General features: G+C 43.4%; 1 protein-coding gene across 3 annotated transcripts in view; it reads right to left on the bottom strand.

Annotated features, from left to right (window-relative positions):
- MACROD2 (mono-ADP ribosylhydrolase 2) overlaps positions 1 to 16986 on the bottom strand; it is an 891460-nt gene extending 874474 nt beyond the window's left edge. For 2 of the 3 annotated variants that reach the window (XM_054194034.1, XM_054194036.1), the window contains exons 1-2: positions 16743 to 16986; positions 12057 to 12173 (exon numbers count right to left, since the gene is read on the bottom strand). In XM_054194034.1, the coding sequence (XP_054050009.1) occupies positions 12057 to 12173; positions 16743 to 16788 (163 nt within the window). In that variant the 5' untranslated portion in view covers positions 16789 to 16986. The remainder of the gene's footprint in view (positions 1 to 12056; positions 12174 to 16742) is intronic. The other variant, XM_054194035.1, reaches the window with a different exon arrangement.
- Positions 16987 to 17791: the final 805 nt, after the last annotated feature.

Here is a 17791-nt window from a genome sequence, read left to right as displayed (position 1 = left end):
TCTCCAAAGACAGAGATTCCACACAAGTAACCCGGTTCCAGTGTTCAGCCACCCTCGCAGTAACTGTGTGGTTTTGTTTGCTTATGCCCAGATAGAATTTCCTCTTTCAACATGTGCTCATTGCCTCTTGCCCTGTCACTGTGTACCACTGAGAAGAGTCTGGAGCCATCTTCTTTACACCCTCCCAACATATGTTTGTAAACATTGATCAGGTCCTCTCTGGGCATCTTTTCTTCAGACTAAACCCCAGTGCTCTCAGCCTCTCCTTGCAGAAGAGATGCTCCAGTCCCTTAATCATCTTTGTGGCTCATCTGGCGCACCAACTACACTTCCAACTTTTGTACAAAAAGTTGTTGTCACAAATTTGCTGAGTGAGCACTCTGTCCCATCTTCCAGGTCAGGCGGTCACAGTATCTCCCATTCAAGGTTTTTCAGAGGTACGAAATACCCCCAGCGGAGGGCGTGAGCATCACTTGACATCCACTGGTTAGCATCCAACGAACCACAACATAATTGAGTTCAACAGTGCTGTAACACAACCTTCTAAAGCTACTGCAAGAAGCCCAGAACTAAATCACTCAGTTTAAGTTAAATGCAGTGATATGGCAATCAGCAGCCCACAAAAAGGGTTGTAAATATGAGCTTCTACTTTTCAGCCACATGACTGAATTGGAGCCATTCAAGACTCTGTTACATGTTAAAGAGAGAAATAGCGGTATACCATGAGAATTGATAGAAAATACCCAGTCGGTCCTAACAGCCCACAGAACGCTTATGCAAAATGCGGTTATTCTTGTGTTACGAAGGTCTTGCCTAGTCCTTACAAGTGTTCCAACCTTTTCCTCAGTCTATCCCACACAGCTCTGTATGTCCCCCAAAAACAAAACACAGAGGCAAAAAAACCCTTTAAATCTGGGAGCAGAAGAAGGAGAGAGAATTGAGAAGCTTGCCCTTTTTCTGAAGTTTTTGTAAAATGAGAGAAGACTTGGTATGGAGTGCAAAAGTACCAAAGACCAAAGTTTGAGAAAGCAGTAACAACAAACAAGGAGAACAAGAAAAGGAATACATTCTCAATTCTTATTTGTCATGCAACCTGGTCTGCAGGGACACGCAATTGTCAATTCATAAATCAAAGTCTTCTCACTTCAGTGGCATGCACAGTGACAGCAAAGACACAACATTAAGTAGGCTGAGGCCCTAGGGTATTTGTGTGTTTACTCAGAGAGTCAGCATCCAGCTGCTACGGTTGCTACGCTTGCTTCTGCTGGTTTGAGATTTCATGATTTAGGGTGCACAGGAACAGCTGCTGGCTTAGCTGCAGCCCAGAAGGAGCTGTGCTTTGTGTATTTGAAGAAACTCATTCAATCACTGTCTTGTTTGGTTGTTGGGTTTTTTTGGTTGGTTGTTTTGTTGTGGGTTTTTTTTGTTTTTTTTTTTGAAGTGAGCCTTCAGAGGTATTCAAAACTTTGTGATAATATATTGGAATAAAAAAAAAAAGCAGCAGCTGTTGGACAGCATATTTACTAAGTTCTTGCCCAAGCCTGATTATCAGTACCTGACTCTGAGGGATACCAAGAATTGGTATTGCCATTCCAGAATGGCAGCATGAGTTGCACTAAAGTATGTTAAATGGTCAACGAAGGTCACACGGAGGCAAGAACTAAACCACATCATCTCCAATTCAATACTTTATAACCTCCCTCTACCACAGAGAGCTTATAATTAACAATACAAGTTCAAAAATTGAGACAAAAATATATTACACTCTTTTAGACCACTGTTCATTGCCTCACAGAAATACGTTGATACTTTTCTATTAAGCTAGAAGACTATAGGTGATGCTACTTCGCTAGATTCCTTCAAAAACAAAGTGGATCACCTTCACTGCAAGAGTTGTGTCTTGGTAATATCACAGCATTCATACAACTATTCCTGGCGTGTTCAGATCAATCCAGTGCCTCCTGGAATAACTATGAGCCTTCATCCAAGACTTACACTACCCGTAGCACAGTATTCCTTCACCCAGCTGTAGAAACTAGCTGGGGGGAAAAAAAAAAAAAAAAAGCTTTTTCATGAGCAACCAGGTGTTTGGTCTTCTGCAGCATCTATTTTATCTACCAAGAAGTGAAAACTCATTTCTAATACGTGTGAACAGCACATACAGCATCAAGCAAAATTAAAGTAAGTTTATAGTGCAAAACCACAAATTCGTTAGCTTTCATTCATTAGCTTACTAAGCAGTCAGACAATTTTTACTCTACGTTCTCTGCTTTTTGAATTTTCTACACCATTGCTAAGCAACAGCTTCTCTACTTGAGCATTACCAGCCTTTTGTAGTACTTACTACATAGCTTGGAAATAAAAAGTTACTACCAGCAAGCTATGAAACTTCTGCAAAACTGTCGGCAAATAGCTCATGGCATTGTTATTCAAGAACATCTCTGCGTTAGATATAGCTACAACTGCTTACCAGATGGGAGCAGGAACTCCAGTCTTCCAGTACCAGGGGACAGGTAGGTAAGTTTCTATGCAAGCACAACAGATAACGTTTTCTGCATGAAGACATTAGGCTTGGGTAGCACTTACCTTGCAGCCTTTCCCCTTCCCTACTCCCCGAGATACCATATGTAATTTGCTACCACAAGAAACAATAAGGCTTCAATCCAAACAGCAAGGTACAGAAGAAAATCTTCAATATTTGAAGAGGACTCTACCAAGACCCATCAGTGTTGCACGTCAGGCTTGCTTACTTTAAGGACTCGAAAAATAGGAAGTGTTACAAAGTCACCAGCAGATAGGAGAAAGGTTTAGCTCTATCTTCCTCTGCACGTTTACCTGGAAATAAAAGACACGCCAAACCTCAAAGCCCTTAAGATAATATAGGCATCTGTTGGTGAGCACTGCCTATCCTGGCTGGATTTAGTTATTCGCAATGCACTTACAAATCTTCTCCTGTAAGAAATTTGGTAGCAAAGAAGAAAGGGAAAAAAAGAAAACAACAACACAACAACATGGAACTCTACTTTTTCTTTAAATATAACTGATCCATACCCTCAGTAATAATTACATAAAATCTGGGGTTTGCTTTCAGTTGGTGCAGATTCATTAAGTATTCCCACAAAAGGACAGCACTGCAACACATAATATGTTTGTATAACAGCAGTGTCTTTTTCAAAAGAATATCTTATTCATGCAGAAAAAAATGACATTAAGCATACAGGGATGAAACCAATGCATGCTGAACTTCAACTACAAGTCCTATTCGTGCAGCAAACAAGTGACTTACACCGCCTTTACAGACTAACCATCAGTACCAAAGAAGCAATCAAAAAGGCCCATGTCTGCATAAAACACGCCTCTGTGAAAAAGCAAAGTGCAGGATAAGGCAGGTAAATGTTTTAAAGCAAGACAGATGTGCAACCACTTCTACACTTTCTTCCTATCTGCATTATAGATACAGATAGTCTTTTGGACAGGATCCTTTTGGTAAACTATACGGCAGTCTTTTCTAACTCTGTGTCTGATCATGGACTCCTAAAGATGCTATTAGTGCAAAGGTGCATGTAGAGAACTACTTCCACTTTCAGAAATAAATGTATTGGCTATACCAGCACAAGGTTTAATTTTGCAAAAGTATATGTTCTATAGCATCCTGTCCACAAAAAACATCTGGAAACTTTGGTAAAGGCCCTTGTGACACACACTTCTGCAAACATGTCAAGTCAACACACAACAGCTGCAAGTCTCAGTACCTTTTCTGTGCACAAACACTATGCTTCCCCCCCCATTTAAATAAGAAATATTTCTTAGTGTAATGGAGCCACACATGAAATCGCAATTTCAAAGGTTTTTAAAGCTGTGCAAAATAGATGTTCATATTTAAACCAGATTGTTAAGCTTTCTCTCCAGCACAGAACAGAATTTTCTGTGCACTGTAAAAGACATGTCTGTATGCTGCACTTCCTACAGGGCTGAGGAATTCTCTGTCAGCTGGATTTTCCAATGGCACATCAGCTAGATGGCCTCTCACAGAGAGGGACACATATCACTTCACATAGGAAGTGCTACAACATCTTTTTCGGACGTTAGTTGGTTTGTTAGAGACATTTCTACATGGTGAGCAGTTTGGCTCTAGTGAACCAAAAAAGGGAAACCAAGCTTCTCTGGTTTCCAGTGATTGGGTTCTTAACACATGTGTAATCAAGTGTTTAATTGTGCATGAAGCAAATGCAGCTGTGCATGAAAGTTGGTTAACATGATCCAACATCAGTGATCCCTCTACCTTATCAAGGGAGTTAAACCAGTATCCTTACGTGGTGGTTAATTTTCAGACTCGATGCGAGCCTCCCACATCCAGACGACAGCAGCTGACAGGCCTGTCCTGTGTGATCACTAATTATTACTAGCCCCAGGCAGCAAATCCCACTTGAAGCAATAGTTCAGCACCTTCATAAATGTCTGTCACCTCTAAGCTACAGTGAATTAAGACAAGCCATACCACTCTCTTGCAGTCTTATCAAAATAGGCTCACGGTCTTCTGCAGGAGGACATCAGCTTTGTCCACCTACGCTTGAAGATATCCAAAAGTCATGTAGCCAGTTGGCAGGGCAACAGATCTACACTAGTAAGCCATGACAAGGGTACAATTTAACAGCTTGATCTTGGCCTCAACCTAATCACAGCTTCTAGTCAGGCTGGCTCACATCTGTCTGCAAAAGACTGTGAGGACATATGCCACAATCCATCATAAATTATGGGTTATGGCTTTAGCCAAGCTACCATACTGAGCAAAACTAGACGACTTACTGAAACTGTCTTTGTAGAGCAAAGAATTGTTTGCTTATTTGATCTTGCAATCCCCCATGCTCAAAAGGAGCTCATCCTTTATACACAAAAAAGGGGAGGGGAAAAAGTAATAAAAGGAAAAAAAGATAGACATATACATAAACACAAATTACTGGAAACCAAGACCTATAATCTATTACTTTTCTCTGCATATATTAAACTACCTCACTCAAAATGTTACTATTCCTCTTCTTTTCCTTAGTAGTCTTGAACATGAGACAAGTCAGCCACTGAAACACTCCAGGCTGGAACTTGAGAAACCCTACGCTTTTCTCAGCAATTCCTGAGGAACGGCACATACCGACTTACACACAGCATCACTGCTGCAAAAGCCATCCTTCCTCACAACCTGAACGAGCCCACCCACTGACGGCACACTGCATCATCTGGACTTTCTAACTCTGGGTAGTACTTCCTTAGGGACCTCTGTACAAAACTTCAGTGCACAGTGACGTTCAGTAGCTACAAAAAAAGGATTGCGCCTCATATTGCAGGGGACAGAAGCTTGGAAGTTATTAATCTGGTCAAAGACTCGTGTCATCAGCACTTAAACATTAGAAATACTCTTTCTGGCAAAGATGTGCTTAACTTCCCTTTGGATCTCCACCCACTACGACTCTCTAAAACACACGGAGAGCTTTCAGAGCTTCAATAAAGATACTAGTTTACTGTTGAGAGCAGCATCCGTTCCTACAGTTCACTCTTGCCCCTTGAGGAGCTGGCTGACACTGGAGATAAAAGCATTCTCTCAGCTGCATGCAAAAGGACCACAAAATCCTAACTCTGTCAAGGACCTGTATAAGCTTAACGCTGTGTGGAAGTTAACTTGTTAAAAAAAAAATAATCATGGAATAGCAGCTTAAGAAGAAGTCATCGTCTTAATTACATCAAAGACAAGTGATTTACATTCTTAGAGAGAGGATTTGCCACACTGGATTATGTGTTCTTAATCTATATAAACAGAGCTGATTTTTTGCTTTTTTAATAATCATCTCTCACACTTGCTGAAAGCAAGAATTTTTTGTTTTTCCCCAAAACATCTTAAAGAAAACTGTAAGCCAAGCATCATTTCTTTGACAGCTAATCCATCCTATAAAGGTTATATGCATGCAGCTCACCAGGGAATTACAAGGTCAATTGAATACATATTGGTTCTTTTTGTTTGCTGCAGTTTTCCCCCCCCCCACCATAGTAAACAGACTGCTTTATCCACTTGTATCAAGGATATCACTAACTAGATAGGAATACTTGCCTCTCAAAACAAACTAAACCCTGCTCCCCAGGTTATTTCTCAGTTTACACTCAAGTAAGCTTGCACATGAAGAGTTTTTGCCATCTCTGCACTGTGCAAGGCTATCTTTGGAAAAAGAATATCTGAGGTGGGAGTTCAGGAAGACAGAAAGGTGTGTGCGGTCAGTAGACCACATGGCTGGATTTTTACCACTCTGCAGCTCTGTGTCTGTTCAGGACAGATCCCCAAAAGGGCAGCCAAGAGCCTGGGCGCAGCAGAGCACACAGGGCTCCGGTTACTCCCTGTTTCTCTGCCAGCCTTTAATATCCATTGCAGCCAAACATGAACCACTTCACCCTTAAGGTCACTCCACGTTATGCCATGGGCACAGAGATTCCTGGACACCTTCAGAACAGGCTAATATGCTGCAAACATGGTTTGCTGTTGTCACCACTCCAATGCCTTTGTTGCTTCCTTAATATATGCATAACAAAAACAGACAATCGAAATCAGCAAGCAGATTTATAGTCCCTTCCGTAAAAAGTGCATCATTTCCTAAGTAGTCAAAATACTCCATTACCACAATCTTCACACAATTCATGAAGCCACAGATGTTAATCTTCTAGTGGAGCTCCCCCAAGCTATTATACACAGCAATTAATAAGCAGTGATCTCCACATGCATCTAAATGACACAGCTTTCTAACCCGAACACGCTAGTCTTCAGGAGACTTTGTGATAGAGTGTTTAGCGTGAGTAACAGAGAGGCACTCCAACATATGAAAAGTAAGGACAAAACCAAGTGCAGCACTGAGTTTAAGTGAAGCCGGAACTCACGTTCAAGACCACAGCTAGTTGGAGGAGATCCTGAACTGTGGCATGCAAGTTGTTGTGGTTTTGTATGTGAACTCAATAGAAAAACTGCCGTAGTGTGAACTTAACCAAACAGTTTCAGTAGCAAAAGCGCCATTTTCTTTGACAGACAGATAGCAAGCATCACATTGAGCTAAGATGTCTCAATTTACTTTCATCCTTGTCACTCAGCTAGAAATCTGTTCTAAAGACAGTTGCTAAAGTCACTATAAGAAAAAAAGATAACGCAAGCTGATGGACTTGTTTTTTGGTGGGGGATGGTCTTGAAGCATACTGGTTTCACGTAGCTGTTACAGACTGAACTTGTTGATTGCCGGGCAACTTTTGATGATATTAATGGTCTACTAGAACATAATTTCTTTTTCCTGTATAACACTCTGAAAGTAACGAGTGGTTTAGAGAGATGCTATTTCTCACTTGTAAATGTCTGGCTGAATTTCACTGCAGCTTAGTAATGGCGTTACTTTCCAAAGGCTGTTTGATGATCATCACCTTGATTCCTGGTTCCCGCAGGACAGATACTCACATCAAATGGGGCCACACAGAGATGCTCTGAAGAGCCCAATATTGCTTGTGGTTAGTTAACCGTCTCAAGAAATGCTGGTCAATGGAGCTCAGTATTACCGCACATTTTTCTTTTCAGCAATGAAGCCTTTTGAGTGGCTCATCTAGATGCTTTGTCTCTATAATTTTGTGTCAACTCACTGTTAATATTTAGAAAGCTACAGATTCATAGTACAAAGATGCTTTTATTAAATCCAAACCTTACTATTATACATAAACCCTTCAGTGTTAAAGTAGATTAACTTGAATACAGTTTGAACTACATAATTTTCTAAAAATATAGCAGATTAAGACAATCCAGAGGCCAACAAAACATCTAAACATACTTCAAGACTTGCTTAAAAAAAAGACCGCAGACCTTTCATGCCATTTAATTGTAAACAAAAATTAAAAAAAAAAAATCACCATGTCCTTCCTTTTTAACTTCATCCAATCAAAAATAGTTCTTACCATTAGAAAAGATCTTTAAACCATCACCTGAATTTGCTGTTTTCTTGGCACTGCTGCTATACTAATAAATCCCAGAGGCTGTGAGAGTCAGCAGGACTGTCAGCTGCCATGAGTTAAACTACAGAATTTATTCCATTTTCTGAATTATCCCAGTAATGCAACACAACATTTTTCTACACAAAACTCAGTAACAGAATTCCCGACACCCTGATTTTTCAAAAAAAGCTTTCAAGAAAAAGTTTTCTGAAGTTATCTCTGCCTTTTCCCCATTGAAAAGTAAAGACATCTTTGGGAATAACTGTGTACCCAAGAAAAAGCTAATATGCGTATTTAACTTCAAAAAACACTCTAGTTATTCATCTACATGGTGGCATTTTATTCACCAAGCATCACAAAAGATAAGCTACCATTGCTGTACAGCATGAGTGCCTAGCATAAAGTGGTATATAATAAAGAGCACTGAAATAAAGGTATACAAAACTCCGAGCTTCAGAAAACAAGTCCATTATTTGCATGTTGTCAGGAAGGAACTCTACTTCAAAGTACATAACAGATGAGATGTGCTTGCCTTTGGTGTATCTGAAGGATAAGAAGTGGGAGGAACGATGGATTACAGTATATATGTACTATCCAGCCCCATATGACAGGCTCATTCTTCATTTCTGAAGTGGCCAACTACTCATTTCCTTAACAAGTGCAGTTAAAACTAAGAAAACTTACATTTACAGAACTACTTCAAGAACAAGAATTTTTTTCCCTTCCTACCATCTCCTCTGACATTAAAGACGACCATTTGTCAACAGCAGCAGTGAAAGGAAAAGGGACAGCGTTATGGTACCTGATCTCTGAGGTCCACTCGTGCAGCCCGGCAAGCGTCACACCAAAACCCAGGGCTGTTGGCAACATAGTCCTGGAAGCGCACGTACCCACCTCAGCTTGCTTCCCTCAGTTCAGAGCAGTGGGCACCGGGCTTAGTCCCTGCATTCCACACTGCACACCCCCTTACCCCCAAATCAAAGCGTATCAGAAATATTGACCAAATTCCACACCAAAACATGCACCAACTTGATTTCTTACGGCTAGTCATATCCATATGAGGAGACCTGCAAAAATCTTAGGTTTTTGTTTAAGTCACAGAAGAGCAAGTCAAAGACAAAAAACTATACACAGCTGCTTTCAACTTCCAAATGTTTTCAAACACCTTTGCTGCTATAAAAAAAAAAAAAGACAAAGCCCTTGTCAGCTGCCATTCAGAATTCCCAAATTCCACTCCTCAGAAGCCTTTACGTTGTTAAACATCCCTGTGTTATAAAGACTTCCAGCCTTGCCAAAACTTACCTTAACATCAACTTATTATAAGCTTTACCAGTTTTCTTCAGAATTAATTCTGAACACAGCTTCATACCAAGGGGTGGAGGAGGAGGGGTGGGGAAGAAGCACTTCCTTCCACAAACCAAAGTATACTCTCCAAACTGGTCAATAAAGAGCACACAGAGGTATCAGGAGGTCAGGCTGGTGCCTTTCCAACATGAACCTTTTAGGTCATTTCAGTTTCAGCAGTTCCACAGACAGACTTTTCAATAATCTTCCCTTTAAGTCCCATATAACAAAAACGTGTGCCTAACTGGAATATCCTTAGACCCCATCCAGCGTGTCATTTGCATTTAAAAACGGGTGCCATAAAGCTTTTGTAGTGTTCACACAATTTTTCCTAACAGACAGTACAAAAATTTGTGCAGTACTTCATCTCCTTAATCTCCAGTTGAGTATCTACAGGGACTACTGCCAGCCCAGATGCTCTCCCCTTCTCCTACAGCTTCTTACTCCAGTGACTGATTGATTGCACCTGCCTCACTTTATTTGTTCTTGGTTCCTTTCTTGATTTCCCCTCATCACTCTTCCTGAGCAGGCACTCCACACTTTACTAATCAATCTGTCATTTTTTTCACTGTATACAGTGTTGGAAGTAAATGGTAAAGAACTTTTTCCACATTTCCCATCAACTACTGTTTTGGCTTGTCAAACATACGAAGAATTCTGCCCGTTCCACCCCCCAGCTTCAAACCTCCCAGTATACGGAGCAGTTGTTCTAATTAGCAAGACTACTTAAATTCTAATTTTTCCAGTATTTCAGCTCAGAAAGACAGTCCTTACTCACTGTCTTGATACCGTCAGAGTGGGGTTAACGTTTAAGGGAATTAACGTTTGAAACAGATGCAGTAATAGTCACACTAATATATTATATTTCATCACATTAATATATATTTGTTTTAATTGTACTGATAGTAGAAATGTGGAAGCATTTCAGCAGTCTAACCTTCTAGAAGTTCACTATTCCACATGGCTTATTTACAACAAATACATCAAAGAAAACAAGTGACTATGGATATTTTCTCCTGAATGTACAGTATAACAAAAGCTTCAAGTACCAGAGAAGTGTTTCAGCACAACTTTTGCCTTCCAGCATTTTTTACAGTGTACTAGGAACTAACAGAAAGAACGCAGGAGCAGCTACAAGAAAATAAATTCACCGCTGCCATGATTCAATACCCGCGTATTAGACACTGACATTTTGCTTATGTGAAGTGTAACAGCAATCACAACGTAAATCCACACCTTGTCACGTTCAGCAGTCCAACTAATACAAGATCTGTGAATTTTAGCACGTTGTACAGACTGAGAGCAGTTAGAATAAAAACATAGTTTAGGCTAGAATGGATGAAGTATCCCCCAGTTAAACCACAATATACTGCATATCCCCATCTACCGCAGGCCTCCAAAATTAACTTTTGAGAAGCCCACTAATATTTTTTATTTTTATGCAGCCTTTGTTTTTCAGGTGGATAGGCTCCTGGATGTTGCAAGCTACAACAGGCCTACTCTAATGGGAGAAAGAGGTCTACGTGTACTGTCATGCTACAACTACTGATCAGTATTGAAGAGCTCAGCAACTTCGGATGGATTTTCTCTTCAAGAGTCATTAAAGATGCTTTTAGGAGTAGATGACAGCGTTAGTTGTTTATGACAATGGCATCTGCAAATCTGTCAGCTCCTACAGATTGTACTAAAAAGTGTTACAGCTTTCCCATTTTATTAAAACATCTGATCAGTTTGAGGCCTCATCTCACCTGGAGTATTATCATAAAGACCACATTCACCTGCAGCCACAAAATTACTCTACACACCTGTTCACACAGGCCAGTATTTGCTCTTAATGGTAACAAAAGTGTCAGAAAACTAGTCCTATATGTGCAGAAGCAGGAAACACTTTAGGTCTCAGAGCCAAATCCCCCTCCAAAACACACAAGCTTCAACCAAGTAAGATAACAAAACATAGAAAGAAAAAAGGAGGGGGAAACCAGCTCAGAAAGAGTCCCTCTTCTTCCACATATTTGTGTGGATGAGAGAGAACTATACGAAGAACAAGACACTGTCGCGGAATTACATACAGAACTCTCTATGTAAGTGAATTGGATTCTCATTTTTGGGCAGCCTCTACTGCATGTATTTAGACAACTCTACTGGTTATCATAACCATGATAACACTGCACACGCTAAGAGAAGGAGAGTTAATCCAGGACAGGCTCATGTTCCTCAGCCCAAGAAAGCAGGCAGGACCACAAATAAGTAAGAGAGGCTTCAAACCCAATCTTCTCCCATTTCTGGATTTTCAGGAAACACAAACTTGTGCAATTCCCCTCTGCTTTTCAGCTACCTACAAGAACAACGCTATTTTGCCCAGATTCCCCATACCGCTATGCTCCCTAAGTTTCAAAGCCAAAGTTCATTAGGCATGGCTGACTGCTGGAGCATCTGGAAAACAACACTCATGCAGAGAACAGCTATTTTACACACTTAAGGGTATCAGTATTACAATGACTCTGTCTGGGGATACTTGCAGAATTAGTGGACACCAGTGAGGCTTTAAGGAACTTTGTTGAGGTTTCCTCCCTGCTCCCGAAGTGCCTTGTCCCCATATTAGGCTGCCGCCGTTAGTAACAACATGGGTTCTAAGTCTTGGCCTTCCTAAAAGTAGCTTCAGATTGAGCAAACAGCATGGTCTACATTTAAAAAGATTCTCCTGTTTTACTTACCATCACTTTCGCTCTTACTTTTTAAGTCTTCCATCCATGTTGGAATAGTTTTCAAGGCAACGTAATCCCTTAAGTACTCTTTGCGTCTTTCTTCCAAGGTCATCTTCAGCAAACGCTCTGTTTAGGGGAAAAGAGAAATAAATAAGGTTTTGCAAGCTTTCATATATTCTTGTACATTGGCCAAGTAGCGACCAATTCAGTGTCCTCGCTGCAATTAAAACCCATTTGAGAGAACCAAGCGCAAGTGATTCAATGAGTTACAAGTAACAGAAGCTAAACACAGCACATCTAAACAACTGCATGCGCCTATTTCTGGATATCCCAGTTCAGCAAAAATGCCTTTTCACTGCTCACTCAACTGTCCAGACTACTTCCCCCCCCATCGCTACTGTGCTGCTTCTTCCTGCCACTTTAATTCAAGGATCAGAGAACTAACAGCAAGTTTAAGTAGGGAATTGTTGATTTATAGAGAGTTTTCAGGTATTGAAATCTATTCTTCCGGTACTGCATCTGTAAACCAAAATTTAAAAAAAGTTAGGAAGATCAAAATTGAAACATTTTTACTGAAACAGGCTTATCAATGCCAGCAAGTAAAGGCAGGGGACATGACCCAAGATGAACAGAGTGCTACTACCTTACAGAAGAAATTAGAACTAATGCAAATGATCCGTCACTTTCTAGATGGCTGAGGTGACAAGAAAGGCATTTCTGTTTGGTTGGGTTTTTTTGCTCTGCAAACCATGTAATTTTCAGCCTGAGAAAAATGATGGCATCTGCTTTAGACACATCCAGCAGCACTTAATCCCATTTTGGGCCAAAAAAAAGAAAAAAATCAATCAGTAACTGTAGAAAATACTAGGATATCTATGGAAGAGTAAGCAATATAAGTAAGTTTGTCAAACTCTGGTTGAACATAATCCCAAGCACTAGGAAAGCCCACTGCCATCCAGCAGCTAAACATGTTCCTGAAAAGCAGCCCAGGACCAGCATGAACTGCATCTGCTGGTTTTTGAATGCTGTGAAACAGAACCTGGGTTTAAAGTGAGCAGCAGGGGTTAAGCTTTAGACATTTTTCTTTGAGCATTAATATGACACACTCGGTTACCACACCAAAACACATATGGATGGCTGTTTTCTCCCGAGAAAGTCACCGTGTCTTTTTTCAGACATTTAGTGAAAAGTAAAGCTTCAAAGATTGTACAATTATGACGGCTACTGCCAAATTCACTCTTCTTCAGACCTTGCTATAAATGGACTAAGTTCTAAGATAAGAAAAAAAAACATCCCAATGACCCAGCGCTGCAAACAACCCCGGCACTTCAGCAAGACCCTGTATCTGATTTTTGCAGGCACGTCCTCTTCTCCCTCCCCACCTCAGCAATGCTTAGTATTAGCTAGCACAAGATGCAGAGCTTTTCCCCTTCCAGAATTTGGGGGTGGGGGGGAAACAGGACAAAAACAACTGTAGAGCACATCGTGACACCCACAGGCTATGCAAATTCCTGCATCTGTTTTTACCAGTGGCACTGTACTACTATTACTAATAGTTTTTCTTGACATGTTAATCAGCAATAAATGCTCTGATGATTCAAGAGTTTTCAGAGGTGTAGGGGAGGGTCTAGACCCATATTATTTGCCTTCGGCATAGAGGACTAGATGGACACGAAAAGAATATTTTCATCTGAAGTTGAAGGAGCAGTCAGCAAACTGAACATGGAAACTGCTTCTCAGATCAATCCTTGAAAAAAAAAAAATAAATAGATCAATCCTCGGGGAAAAAGAGAGAAATATTATCACTCTCATTGCGTTTTATTTACAAAATAAAGTTTCTTAATTACACAGGCCACAATCAGCGCACTCTAATAACCAAAGGCAGTTTTTAAAAACAGACTCCCTCATCAAACTACGTTTATTTTGATATTTTTTGACAGTATTACCAGTTTCTTCAATTGACAAAAACATTTCTCTCCCATTATTCAGGCTCTGTATCTTAATTGTATATTTACAAACGCAAAAGTAAAACTAACGTGATTAGGATCGCCATTATGCACAACAGATATGCACTTAACTCCATTACTTGACCTTGAAGCACACAAAACAGCAACTATTTAACATGCACGCTGAAAGTACTACAGAAAGGCAAATCTGAGAGAGCATATGTGTGTGCATGTCAGGTTTGAGGGACTGACAAGCAGAGGAAGTTTTACTGCCTTCTGCTGAAGAGGTTACAGAGCCAGTTCTGCGCCGTCAATATAACAAAATCCTCTCTATAGGAAGGTTTTATAAAACTTCACTCTTGCAAGTCGGCCTCAAGAACTTAAACTGAGTTTTAATTATACACAAACCTCCTGGAAAATACTTCCAACAGCTTTAGCTGCAAGTACAGTTTTCTGCCTGTAGCTTTATGAAGCACCTTGAAAGTTTGCAGGCAGACCAATCCTGTGCCTTAAGACTCCGAAATCAACTCCAGTCCCGCTCCTACTCTGTTCCATCAGTCCTCGAGCAAGATCCACCCTGGGAGAACGTGGACCAACCCTTAATTACCAAGAAAGTAATTAAGAAAAGAAAGCGTATTGTCAGTGGGTTTGAACTGAATATTTAGCAATCAGTGCTTTTTCTTTTCAAAAAGTTCTTCAGAACATAAAAGGGCTGAGAACAATTACACTTAGAGCTTCATGGAAAGAGCAGAACTGGGGAGCACAGACAGCTTTACAGGGGTTCAGGAGTACCTGGGAAAGGCAAAAGCAGACCTAACAGAAGACTCGACTTCAAAAGTACAATCGGGGTAGGAAGGAAAGAAGTTGGGCCTCTATAGTTTTCCTCTCTAGAAGAGAAGGTACATGGTAAGAACAGTCACACAGGGCTACAAGCTGAAAAGCAATGCCAGCAATGAACGCGGACATTTTTTTCTGCCCTCCTCACTCAAAACGTCATCAGCGTGGTACTGGAAAGCAGTCACTGGAGCAGAAGACTGGCAAATGCTGTTCATTCTCACACAGCAAAGAGACACAGAGTTCCGGCCAGCTAGCACTCACAAACACGATTCCCTGGATGGAAAAAAAAAAAATCTCACCAGCAGTCGTGAGCTCTGGTTTGCATTCAGTAACATCACCATACTGATGGGGACCACCATCCTCACGGCTGACTAAGACAACGAAAGCGTGCCTGCATCTCAGGTTGCCAGCTTACCCTCCAGCCCCTCCGCTCCACAACCCTTACCAAGGGCTGCAGTTCACGTGCCAGGCTATGAATTCGCACAGACAGCAACAAGAGCTGGAAGAGTCAAGTAGGAATAACAGGAACACTCACCAGAGCCTACCAGAAACCTTTCCCCACCTGCCCCCAGCTCAGAAACAGCATTTTTTTGAAGGTAATGACATAGCAACATTAAGGACTTGCACAGGGGAAGTCAGTTATAGTTGATCACACATAAGCAACACCTGAGAAGATTTAACTCTATCTTCTCTGTTGAAAACAGAAACTTAAAACACCTGGCAGAAATTTGTTGCCTCACCTTACCTACAGAAACAAGCTTTCTAAGATAGTTTTGAAAGAAAAAAAAAAAGTACACAACAAAACTCACTTCCTTTGAGAAGAGTTTGCCAGAAGCAACTAACCTACAGAGAGATCAGTTTATTTGTGTTTTAACAATATTTCCTCAGAAACGTGCATTTGATTTCCGCCACAGACAAAAAAAAGGATGAATCCTATCCTTCGAAACAGTCTACTGCTGCCTTGGCTTGAAACATACACACAGCCATAGGGGTGATGGAAGACAGGAAAGAAAACTTAAAATATGATCCACTGGTTTGCTTTTGTTTTCCTCCTTCTCCTCCTTATATATTTCTAGGTTGTTTGTAAACACGCCCGGGAAGAAGCATTTCCTCCTAGCCGATGTAGGCATTATACTTCCACTGTGTGAGCTTCTCTGCTAATTTTCACATCGCTCCCCAGGCGGTCAATATAAAGTATCAAAATAGCAAGGTCCCTGCATAAAGTGCTTGGCCCCACAGTTTCCATGCTCCGGAGCTTGACGTTGGGGTTTCATGAACTGAGACTACACAGGGTGTGTGGGGGGGTGTCCTTAAAAAAATATAAAAGGAATAAATACTTATGGGGGGGGACAGGAGAGGGGCCCATACCCCAAAACATTTCCCCCCGGCTGATCACACGCTATTAGCCAAACTCAAGCCATACCGACAAACCATCGTTTCCCCTGGAAAACACACACAATTAAGAAGGAAAAGCACGTTTTTGACGGCGTGTGCCTAACTTTTCGGCCTGAAAGACTTACACAAGGTGACTTGGGGCGGAGGGGGGGGGTTGAGGGGGGGTGTAGGAAGCCCTCAGGAGACGGGCTGGTTTCCCCCCACGCACCCCGCCCGCCAGACCCCACAGCTCCCCTCAGCCCAGGGCCCCTCTCCCCACGGGTGCAGTCAGCGGTAACCGAGGTGTGGGGGGGGGGGGACGACCCCGGGTCCGCGGGATTTTGGGGGTGTTTCAGGTGGGAGACCCGGGGGTAACGACAGAGAACACGGAGCACACCCCACACACCCCCCGTCACCTCAGCCCCGGGCGGCGGCGGCTGCGAGGGGACAGGACCGCCCCCGCTCCCCCCCACAGGTGAGGCTGAGGTAAAGGCGGGAGAAGCGGGCCCGGGCCCGGTCCGGGGAAGGGCGGCAATACCTTTCTCCTCCCGCCAGAGCTTTTTCCGCTTGTTGCCGGGGTACATGGTGGTGTGGCTGGCGGCGGCTTTGAGCTGCAGGTTCCCCAGGCTCACGAGGGGGTGGAGGAGACGCCGCGCCAGAGCCGACCGCTACCGACGCCGTGCGCCGCCGCCGCCAACCGTCTACCGCTGCTCCCCCGCCGGCTCCGCGCCCGCCGCCCGGCTCCGCACGGCGCCCGTCAGCTGGGTCACGCCTCGCTCTAACCCGACACCCCCGCAGCGCCCGCCCCCCTCCCCGCCGCCTGTTGGCTCCGCCAGACGCCGCTCAGCAGAGCACCCTCCCTCTTCGCCCGCCGACGACGGACCGGGCCCGGCGGACGCACCGGCCAGGAGGGGCCTGAGCGCGGCGGTGGAGGGGGCTGGGTTGTGTTAACGGGGCGGGGGTGGATTATGGACGGGACGCCGGGGCGGGCGGGTGTGGTGGGTGCTTGGGTGCCACAGCGGCCGCGCTGCGCGGCGGCGCCGCTCGGTGTCCCCCGCCGGGAGGGAGGGAGGGAGGGAACGGGCGGCCGCCCCCCCCCCCGCGCGCCGCTCCCCGTCCCGCCCGCCTCCTCCTCTGCTTCCGGGTTGCCGGCCGTTACCGAGCGCGCCGCCGATTGGCCGGGAGGGCGGGAGCCGTTGCTAAGCGACGGCGTCGGGGCCGCGGCCTGGCCCAGCGAGTCCCGCCGCCCCCCGGAAACAGGAGCCCCGGCGCCGCGGGACGAGGGGGAACGGCCGCCGCCGCCCGTTTGAACGTAGGTGCTTGTTACGGTTTGAGGAACCCACCGCGATTTATTGCCGTTCAGAGCATGCTGTGCCGGGTCCAGAGGAGGCCACAGAGGTGATCAGGGGGCTGGAGCCCCTCTGCTGTGAGTACAGACTGAGAGAGCTGGGGTTGTTCAGCCTGGAGAAGAGAAGGCTCCGGGGAGACCTTATAGTGGCCTTCCAGTCCCCAAAGGGAGCCTACAGGAAAGCTGGAGAGGGACTCCTTATGAGGGAGTATAGTGATAGGATGAGGGGGAATGGTTTT

This window comes from Rissa tridactyla, chromosome 3, assembly GCF_028500815.1.
Source record: "Rissa tridactyla isolate bRisTri1 chromosome 3, bRisTri1.patW.cur.20221130, whole genome shotgun sequence".
In the NCBI taxonomy this organism is placed as follows: Eukaryota; Metazoa; Chordata; class Aves; order Charadriiformes; family Laridae; genus Rissa; species Rissa tridactyla.
The sequence above is the reverse complement of the archived record's forward strand: the minus strand, read 5'-3'. Positions and strand labels throughout refer to the sequence as shown.